Source organism: Canis lupus, chromosome 6 (assembly GCF_003254725.2).
Source record: "Canis lupus dingo isolate Sandy chromosome 6, ASM325472v2, whole genome shotgun sequence".
Taxonomy (NCBI): Eukaryota; Metazoa; Chordata; class Mammalia; order Carnivora; family Canidae; genus Canis; species Canis lupus.
The window spans coordinates 38,138,198-38,148,869 of NC_064248.1; the positions used below are offsets into that span (position 1 = coordinate 38,138,198).

Consider the following 10,672-nt stretch of genomic DNA (forward strand, 5'->3'; position numbering starts at 1 on the left):
TTTTCTGCTCTCACCCAGGAGGGAAACACTCTTCACAGGAATCACGGACTTTCCTCCTGGAGGGTTGGCACTGTCCCTCCCAGAGGGATAACCTGTTACTGAGCAAGTCTCAGGTCTTGTTAGCGCCCCTCACCTTCCCTCTGTCTCCTCTCCCTCGAGGCAGTGGTGGCCTCCTCAGCACCTTTCAGTGCACACTTTGGATGCTTTCATGGTCCTTGTGGGCTTTGTAAAACAATGCTGACCACGTGCGTCTTCTGCATAAATCCTTCCCTGGCCTCCCCCTCCCCGTGGTGAGCCTGGAATCTTCCCTGTGGCCTGCAGGCCCACAGGCCCTGAGACCTGGCCACCACAGCCACTGGCCACCTGCACAGCAGGCCCCGCCATGCCAAGTCGCGCCTTGCCTGCCCTCTGTCCTCCTCATACCCCTTTTTCCCTCTGTTAGGGGGAGGGGACACCCCACCACCAACTCCTCATGCCTTCCTGTCATCTGACCAATCCGGCCCACCATGCGGATCACGATGGATGACACAGAGCGGCAGGAAAGGAGAAACGTGGTGAGGAGCAGGAATCTATTTAAATATAGAATTAAGACAAAGGAACATCTCAAATGATGGTTACAGAACATAAATGTTATAAACAACCAGGCTGGAGGAAAACAGTGAGGTGGACTGGGCAGGGAGGGGTGTGAGGAACTCACTTTTCCTAGGAGGGGTCCCTAGGTACAGGTTAAACTTGGGAAAATGATGTTCAAAAACATAAGGCCTCTAGTCTCAACTTTTTAGAAATAATCCATTTGTTTCCTTTGTCCAATGGCAGTTTTCACAAAATGAGGACCAGGCAAGGTGAAGCAACTGGAGGCCGAAGCCTTTCCTGTCGGGGGCCTCCAGGGAACCCTGACTTCCGCTTGCAGGGGGTAACTGTGCTTGGTCTGCGTCCTCCTCCAGCAGGGGTAGCACCCGAGGTGCCTGGGGAGGGGCTCAGATGCCCAGGAATCTCAGCCCCCAAAACACCCAGAAGGAACATGAAAGGGGCATCATATACTACTGTCGGGGTCCCCCTGCCGTACTGCAGGCCCACCCCTTCCCCAGCAGAACCCTGGGCAGCCGCGAACACGGGCCCCTATGCAGGGTGGGGGGAAGCTGCCAACTGGTGAGCTGCCTGGAGGAGACAAGCCTCCTGATGGTCCAGCAGGACAGACTGAGGCCTGCTGGGAAACAGGCCCTGGAGGGACGGCCAGGGTGGGGTGGGATAGGCTTCCCAGGGGCTGGGGCCTCAGCGTCCCACTGCCCCACTTTGAGGCCAAGAGCAGCAGGAAGGAGAAAGCTCAGAGACCCCACTGGTCTCTGGGGCCAGCAGTGGTCTCCAGGCCGAGGGCCAGGGGTCTGAGAGACGGCCCGGCCCGGCAGCCCCGGGAGCGGGCCCAGCGAGGGCTGGAGGGGTTGCAGCTGGGTCTCAAAGGACCCGGAACCATGGAAGGTTTTAAAACCTGTCCATCATGGGACCTAGCATACGGCTTCTTTTATTCTTTATGAGGTTTTTTGGTAGTTTTTTTTTTTTTCTATTTATAAAAGTAATTTGTGCTGGATTTGGAAAAAATTATACAGTGTTCGAGAATGAAAATCAGTTGGCGGCTGGGTCCCTGGGTCGAGCAGTCACAGGCAAGTTCACGGGCCGTAAGGGCAGACACGTGGGCAAGAGCTACAGGAGCTACAGGAGCGCGGGCCTGACAGCATCTGCAGTGGGCTCCCCCTCCGCCGGGGCACTGGGGGCGGGCTGCCCTGCCAAGCTTCCTTCTTCTTTTCCGTCTGGAAGAGAAGGCAGTGGGTCAGGCTGGCGTTAAAGGAAAAGGGAGGGGGGCACCCGGGGCCTGAGGCTCCCAGCCCAGCCAGGGGCTGCTCCAGGGTGCTGGTGGCTGACTACACAACATGCCCCCCAAGGCCACCAGCTCGGGACACAGAGGCTGCGACAGTCATTCCCAGGGAACTCTGGGCCAAACCTGGGCTAAGCACTGCTCTCCCCAGCACCTGGCCTGGGAGGAGAGAAGAGGTGGGAGAGTCTGTGGGCCAGGTATAGAGGTATACATGGGGCAGCGGGTTGAGGGCGTTGTTCACTGTGCAAGAGCACTGCTTAGGGGAGTCTATGGGGCTGACTCCCCTTGCTCTGCCCTCCAGCCCTCTGTTAGAGGAAGGGTGGCTTTGTTTTCATTCTCACCAAGGGGCCATGGGGTGGGGCCCACATGGTGCCGGGGCCCAGGCAGATCTGAGAAGTGCGCAGAGGTCTCAGTCGGGGTGGAAGGGACCAGGAGATGACCTGACCGGATCCTCCCGCTCCACCCTCTGCAGTGCCCAGCCGGTGGGCTTAGATGTCATCCCTCTTCACAAGTCATGGGGATGGTACCCTCGACCTTCGGACTGGTGGGTGGCAGGAGGTAGACATGAGGACACACTCGGGGGAGGACTGGCCGGGACACTCAAGGGTGAGCTGGACGTGCTGCAGAGGGGCTTCCGGGCTCTGGGCAATGGGGCGCCCCAACTCCTTAAGTGCAGCTCCTGTCCAGCAGTTGAGGGATGCTGAGGGTTCCCTTGGGTCCCCTGAAACTCCAGGCCTGTGGCTGGAGACACCCCCATCTCAGTGCCGCAGTGTCTCAGCTCCAGGGGAAGCAGCGGAGTTCCCTCCCCTAGGACTTCAGAGCATTCCTCTGCATTTCCATCAGGGCACAGCCCAGCTAACTGGAGGAAAACGAGGGCCCCCCACCTTTCCCAGGACTGACTGACAGGCCCAGTGCCCTGATGGCTCCAAGGGGGCCACCTGTTCATAGGCTGCAAGTGGAGGCCGATCCTTGTGGCTTTCCTTGTCTCCATGCCTCAGGGCACCGCACACCACACACACTCCAGTTGGGAAGAAGCCTAGCTCATCTCCTCCCAGACACCGGGCACCCCTTCAGGATTCCACGTTCCAAGAATGTAGTGCAGTGTCACCTGCACCAAGCTGAGTCGGGGTGGGGGCCTGCCAGGGACCTTAGACACACACGCAAGGGCCCACACGAATATACCCGGAGGGACACACGAAGGTGCCCTCCTAGGCAAATCCACACCCAGACACATGTGCGTGGAGGCATACACTGTGGTGGTATGTGCACAGCGCATACACACAATCCAGAGCTGGCCCAGTCTCTGCAATCCCGGGGGTCAGGGGGCCTCAGGCCCAAGGAGGGTCTTGCTCACACTGTGCTCGTTACAACCAGGGCCTCACCTTGGTCCAGCTTGCTGCGTTTCTGCTCAGGCTCCTGGGGTGGCGCCTCAATGGCCCTCTGAGCCTCAGGATGGATCTTGAGGAGGGCTTTGGCGAGGGTGGCAGGGCCGGGTACCCCCAGGGACATGATGCAGTGCACTCCTTTGCGCTTAGCTCCTGCCACCTTGGCACTGTCTTTAGAGGCCGTCAGCAGGACCAGTTTGGAGAACTTCCTCGGCTTCCTGGGGGCTGCGGGGACGACATCTGTGCCTGGCTCAGGGGACTCTGGGGATGGCTCCTGGCCAGCCTTCACACTCTCGCCCTCCTGCTCGCTGGGCTCTGACAGGGGCATTCTGGGACGATGGCCTGTCCCCCAGGCCATGCTCAGGCCCCAGCAGAGGGATTTTTCTTCCTCCTCCTCTTCCTCCTCCTCCTCCCTGGTGGGGAACCTGGCAGTCCAGGAGCTTTGTCCTAAGGAGGGAAGCAAAAGCCATCAGTGGAGGCACCTTCGGGCCTGGTGCTCAGGAAAATGGATGTGGGTGGAGGTCGAGGCAGATGTGGCTGCCTTAGGGCCTTGGGGCTGACAGCACAGAGCAGGAGCACCCCGGGGGATCGGGGCTTCTGTGGGGCTGCCCCCACCTCCCGCAGCCCTGGCTCGGTGACCTCCCTGCCCATCCTGCACCTTCCTGTCTGTAAGCTGTGCCACCTGCAGGGCTCTCCAGGGGTTGCAGGACGGAGGCAGGGGAAACCCTGAGCTTCTACAAAGAGAGCCCGGGGGTGCTGGAGCTGTGCATGGTGGGATGTGTCTTCACCGGTTTTCCCATTTAACCTGGCCCCATGTTACGAAAGCCGATCATCCCTGGTGACCCAATTTATGGATGAGGACACCGAGGCACACCAGGACAGCCAACACTGTGAAGTGCAGAGATGGGCAGCTGGCCGAGGGGGATCCAGAGCCCGTCCCCTCACGGTACCTGGTGTGCCTCGTCCAGGATGACAGTAGCTGACCTTCCCGGGCACCAAGCATCAGACAAGAGCACCAGACATTAGCTCAGCCACGGACCCCCCCAGAAGGCCCGGTGGCCTTCATCCTGACACTGTGTCACAGGCACACTGAGCCGGGCACCCGCTGGCACACTGCACACCACGAAGGGGAAGCGTGGCTCCAGGAGGTGGCACTCTCTGGCCTCACAACGAGACCTGTCCCCCATCCCGGGCCAGAGGCCCTGGACCACCCAGCACTCGGGAGGTGCCGGGGCCCCGGGAGGGCAGTGACCTTGTGTGTGAGCCAGTGCTGGCGCTGCCTCAGCTGGGAGGCGACAGGGCCGCAGAGGTGTCCAGAGACTCCACAGTCACTCAGGGCTCCCTGGCTTCTGGCCTGGAGAAGAAAGGACTACTCACAGAGGCCACCAGCAGTGCAGTGTAGAGTGGCCTTTTTGCCTGTTGGGGGTGATTGTGTGGTGGGCGGATGGCAGGGTCTTTCTCAGCATACAGTGGTAGCCCAGAATCATGACCTCATCCTTAGCAGACGTCTCCCCTATGCATCTCAGAACCCAGGCAATGGCAGGGGTCACAGACACCCACCTGCCCCCCAGCCCCGGCCCTATTTATCCAACCCGGTTTTCAGTTCTGTTTCCTGGGATCCCTCCCAATACATACGGCTTGAAGAGGCCATGCCCAGATATCCAAAGTTTTCCAAGACCCCATCCATGAGAGGAGTCAGGTGCAACGCCAAGGAGGGTTTGGGATGCCTTGTCCCCTGTAAGTCCTCCTCCCCAGTCTCTTGGCTATTAGACATAAAAGCAGAGACCTCCTGGACTGTGACAGATATGGAGCCCTCACCTCCAGGGTTGAGCCCTTAAGGAAATCTGCCTAATAACAAGGCACCCCGGGATCGGTGTCTCTGTAACCCTCTAACCCTCCTGCCCCTGGTCCCCCCAGTCAAGCCCTGGAACAAGCCAACCTCTGCTCCCCCAGTACAGTCCTTCCCTGCCCTGCCCATCCTGTCCCACAGGGTGACACAGTAGCCCTGGAGGAACACAGGGACCAGCTTTAGAAAGGACGTTGCCAAAGCATCCCCTGGTAGAGCCGCTCTGGGCAGAGAAAGGTTAGGGTGGGAGCCCCACCACCAGCGGACTGGCTTTAGCCCACGTCCCTCTTAGCCAGCCCCCCTTTCCTGCTCACAGAGTCTCCCTGGTCTGGGGCTGAAATCCCAGAGTGATCCTCTTCCTCACACCTTATATAAAAGTTAATTTTAAAATGCTCTTTAGATATAGGTCACAAAATAAATACCACTTAGAAAACAAATGAAAAGAGGAAAAATGAATTTGTATAATATATATATAAAATAAAATTTAATGAGAAAAATTAAGAATGAAATAATAATAAGAAGAAAGAGGGCAGCCCCGGCGGCGCAGCGGTTTGGCGCTGCCTGCAGCCTGGGGTGCGATCCTGGAGACCCGGGATCGAGTCCCACATTGAGCTCCTTGCATGGAGCCTGCTTGTGTCTCTGCCTCTCTCTCTGTGTGTCTCTCATGAATAAATAAATAAAATCTTTAAAAAAATAAAAAAATAAAAAAGAAGAAAGAATTATTGGAATATGAATAATAAAATAGAAGTAATCATTTAGAATAAAAGTAATAAGGGGAAAAAATAAAATAAAATGCTCTTTAAGGGGAAGCCTAGGTGGCTTAGCAGTTGAACGTCTGTCTTTGGCTCAGGGTGTGATCCTGGGTCCAGGGGTCGAGTCCCACTTCGGGCTCCCTGCGAGGAGCCTACTTCTCCCTCTGCCTCTGTCTCTGCCTCTCTCTGTGTGTCTCTCATGAATAAATAAAATCTTAAAAAAAAAAAAAACAAGAACTCTTCATGACCTTAAACCAAGGAGAGCGTTCTTCAATAAGGCACGATAAGTACAGGCAACCAAAGAAGAAATAGAGGGGACACCATCAAAATTTAAAACTTTTGTGAAAAATAAAATAAAATAAAACTTTTGTGCATCAGAGGACACCATCCAGAAAGTTTAAAAGACAGCCAGCAGAATGGGAAAGAGTTTTTGCAAATCATATCTCTGATGAGAGAATTATATCTGGAATTTATAAAGAACTCTTACAACTCAGTAACAAAAAGACCAACAACGCAATTTAAAAATAGGCAAAGGCTCTGAATAAGCCTTTCTCCAAAGAAGATATGCAGATGGCCAGTGAGCATATGCGATGCTCAACATCATGAGTCCTGAGAGAAACACAACAAAACCACCATGAGATACTACTTCACACCATCAGGGTGGATATAATAAAAGGAACACACCAAGAAACAGAACAAGTGTTGGTTTGGATGAGGAGAAACTCGAAGCCTCTTCCGCTGCAGGTGGGGATGTCCACAGTGCAGCCATGGTGGCAGTCTGGTGGCTCCTCAAAGGTGAAACTCAGAGTTATCATATGACTCAGCAATTCCCCTCCAAGTACATGCCCGAGAGAACTGGAAACAAATGTCTATATAACCACTCGTAGGTGAGGGGCGCCTGGGGGGCAGTCAGTTAAGCATCTGGTTTCAGCTGGGGTCATGATCTCAGGGTGTGAGATCGAGCCCCACATTGGGCTCCGTGCTCAGCGCAAGTCTGCTTAGGATTCTCTCTCCCTCTCCTCTGCCTCTCCCCACCCCCCCGCACTCTCAGTCTCTCTCTGAAATAAATAAAATCTGAAAAAAAATGTGTACATGAATGTTCACAACATTCACCGTCATCAAAAAGTGGAACCCATCCAAATACCCATCAACAGATGAATGGATAAAGATCACATATCCATACAATTGAATATTGTTTTGCAATTAAAAAAAAATTATGCTGGGATGCCTGGGTGGCTCAGTGGTTGAGTGTCTGCCTTCGGCTCAGGTCCTGATCCCGGGATCCGAGATTGAGTCCTGAATCAAGCTCCTTGCATGGAGCCTGTTTCTCCCTCTGCCTGTGTCTCTGCCTCTCTCTGTGTGTCTCTCATGAACAAATAAATAAAAGCTTTAAAAAAATTATGCTACAACTTGGATGAACCATTAAGAGATTATGCTACATGAAAGAAGCCAGTTATGAAAGACCACATCATAAAATTGGCCTTAGACACTAGACAATCTGTAGAGCAGAAAAATCTATCCTTGGAGATGGTAGCTGTGTGGCGGGCTAGGGGTGGGAGGGGCGGGGAGCGGGAGAATGAGGAGTGGCTGCTAGTGGGGATGGCTTCTAGGGTGATGGCAGGGCTCTAAAACTGACCATGGCGATGGTTGTGCAACTTTATGAATACATTGTGGGTGAGCTGCACAGTATGTGAATGAGCTCCCTAAAACTGTTATATATGAAGAAAAAGGGAAATGAAGTCTACAACCAGTGGCCCCCCAACTTCAATACATCCAAGAATCGCCAGGGTTCTTGTGACAAATACACAGTCCTGGACAACTCGACCCCCACCTCCACTCATAGGGTCTGGAGCAGGGCCTGAGAATCTACATTTTGTTGCCAGTACTTCCATCCATCTGATTCTGATACTTTGGGAGACACGGGTGATGCCATGCGCCCATCACTTCAGAGGTCTGTAACTTCTACTTCAGAGGTTGAACTGTTTGTCAGGGGTGCCTGGATGGGGCTCAGCAGGTTAAGTGTCTGCCTTTGGCTCAGGTCATGACTCCAGGAGAGTCCTGGGACCATGCATGGAGCCGGGCTCCAGGCTCAATGGGAAGTCGGCCTGTCCCTCTCGATCTTCTCCTCCCCCCCACTCGCACTCTCAATCTCTCTAATTAACAAATTAAATCTTTAAAAAAATGAATTGTTTATCAAGCTCTCCATGAACAGGAGTTGTCATGCCGTTCAGGCTGGATCAGCCTCTATTCTGGAGTCATCCTTAACCTTTTAGCGGTTTATTTTCTAGGTGTGGGGGGAAGACTTGAGAGGCAGCTATTTTAAGCCTAATATATAGGGTATCCCTGGGTGGTGCAGTGGTTTAGCGCCTGCCTTTGGCCCAGGGTGTGATCCTGGAGACCCGGGATCGAATCCCACGTTGGGCTCCCTGCATGGAGCCTGCTTCTCCCTCTGCCTCTCTCTCTGTGTGTGACTATCATGAATAAATGGATAAAATCCTTAAAAATATATTTTAAAAAATAAGCCTAATATATATTTGTTGAAAGTTTAATTTCACTCAATGAAAGTTCACTGAACAAACAGAATTTTCATTTTATTTTTTAATAACAAAATAAAAATAGAACACAAAGCTCACCACCCTGAGATCAAGATCTGAACTAAGATCGAGAGTCTGACACCTAACCCACTGAGCCACTCAGGCACCCTGAATGAATAGAATTTTTAACAGCAAAGCAGAAATTAATTAAAAAGAGCAAAGGGCTCAATAGTTCACTTCCCTCACTTGACAGCCTCCCTCTAACTCTGCAATCTGGTGATTTGATATCACCTTCAGTAGCCCACTCATCCCAACTCACCGACAGGACATCGGTCGGCCCGAAGCAGACCCAGAGGTGTAAAGATGGCTCAGTGTAAACCCCAAATCATACAATGTTAGGAACTGGCAGGAGAGTCTCAGTCTCAAAGCTGTGTTGTGTAAAGCCACCAAATTTGTGGTAATTTGTTACGGCAGCGAGTGACTAATTCAAGGTCCGATCCCTTGTTCCTGAAGCTCTGAAAGATAGGACCCTTGCCCGGACACTGATGAGGGCTCAAGAAAATTACCTCCACACTTATGGGAGAAAAGTGCCACCAAGCACCTGTGTCCTCAGCCACTAGGACATGTCCCTTACCCTCTCCGGGCTGGTCCCACCTGTGTAATGGGAATAGTGGTGAATCTGACAGAGGTCCTTCATAGCAGGTAGGTGAGGGTAAGCTGTTCTCAAAAGTCGTGGTGGTACTGGCAGCTGTGCCGGATAATCACTGTCCCTGGCCGTTCATGGACCACTGTCACTGGGCTGTCCGGTGGGATGACAGGCCCCCTCAGGCGTGCAGGTGCACATCCTTACACGGAGACTTCTCAAGGCAGCAGTAATCCGAAAAAGGTCAAGGATTGCTACCCTGTAGTAGGCAGGGAAGAGCCTGCCCACGTGGGAATGTTGCCTGGTGACACCTCCTGCCCCTAATCGCGGGCTCCTGGGAACAGGGGCTCCTACTCATACACTGTAATCGGCCATCACATCTGTGTGTGGGGCACCCCGACGGCCCCCCGTCCCGGCTCCCCTCCTCTCCAGTTAGTACCACCAGCTCGCCAGCAAGCCTCCGGGGTGTCTCCCCGCAAGATCTCACTCCAACTGCACAGTGGGACGAGGCTGACGAGGGCGCAGGGAGGGGGCAGGTCTGGGTGTGGTCAAGGAGAGGACACCGACGTGGGGACCCTTGACGGGGGGAGGGGGCGTCAGGGTTCAGGCCGGGATCCAATGGGATGGGGGGAGGAGCCAGGAGGAAAGAGGAGGCCTGAGCGCCCGGACGCCGAGCTGGTGACCCCCCTCCCAGCATCAGCAGCCTTTGGGACTCCCGGGAGGGCCGGACCACGGCGTGGGACCGCGGCCCTCCCCGGCCCCCTGGGGCCCGTCCTCACCGGGCACGGGCCGGGCGTCGGCGGCAGCGGAGCCCTTCCTCTCCGGACACCGGGCTGCGGCAGGTCCTGCAGCCTCTTGCCTCGGGCCCCCGCCTCGGTCGGGGCCGTCACCTCAAGTTGGGGTCACGGAGCGAGCATGCGCAGCAGGGCCGGGCGGGGGCATTCCTTGGGCGAATTTCGCTGCTCCGGGTCTTCGCCCAGCGGAGCCGAGCTGGCGGTCTGACCAATCCGCGTGCGGGGGCGTGGCCACGGCTCGCCGAGGGGGCGGGACCAGCCCGGGATTGGGCGGCGGCGCGGAGGGCGGGACGGCGGCGACCCCGCGGCCCGGAATAGTTTGGGCGGGGCTCTCCCGGCGCGGGCGGGTGGGCTTAAAGGGGACCGCGGGACCTGCCCGGGACGTGACGCCCACTGGCGGCTGAGGAACCAGGGCTGTCGGTTAAAGGCCTCGATCGCGTTCTGCCAGCGCCGTTCTCTCTGCTCATTGAAACCACTGGCTCGGCTAACCCAGCATCCTTGAAGCCTCAGCATCCTCAGCGCCCGCCCCGCCCTCGTCCACGGTCCCTCCTCCCGCCCACTGGCCCCGCCCACCGGCCCCGCCCATCCGTCCCTCCTCCCTCGCCCACCGGTGTCCCACTTGCGCTTCGCCCCCCCCCACAGCCCACGCCCCTGCACGATCGCTCTCCGACCACCCGGTGCAGTGGGGACCCGGACACAGCGGGGACCTGCGGGCTTGGGCGCTTCGGGCCCCTACACTTGGCGGGGGGCGGCCGGAGGCGCCCCAGCATCAGCCCGGCTGCTGCCCGCGAGCCCCCCCCCCCCAGGCTCCGGGCGCAGGGACGCCCCCGCCTCCACTCCGCACGGCG

General features: G+C 55.9%; 2 protein-coding genes across 2 annotated transcripts in view; both read right to left on the reverse strand.

Annotated features, from left to right (window-relative positions):
* The window catches only part of FLYWCH1 (FLYWCH-type zinc finger 1), a 37,105-nt gene extending 31,548 nt beyond the window's left edge, over positions 1–5,557 (reverse strand). The window contains exon 1 of the mRNA XM_025416842.2: positions 4,508–5,557. The gene's annotated coding sequence lies outside the window, so the exon portion shown is untranslated. The remainder of the gene's footprint in view (positions 1–4,507) is intronic.
* FLYWCH2 (FLYWCH family member 2) lies at positions 556–10,028 on the reverse strand. The gene is made up of 3 exons (XM_025416847.3): positions 9,810–10,028; positions 3,253–3,702; positions 556–1,805 (listed from the first exon to the last, which is right to left on the reverse strand). The coding sequence occupies exons 2-3, from the start codon at positions 3,611–3,613 to the stop codon at positions 1,708–1,710; spliced, it is 459 nt and encodes a 152-aa protein (XP_025272632.1). The 5' UTR covers positions 3,614–3,702; positions 9,810–10,028; the 3' UTR covers positions 556–1,707.
* Between the last annotated feature and the right edge of the window lie 644 nt (positions 10,029–10,672).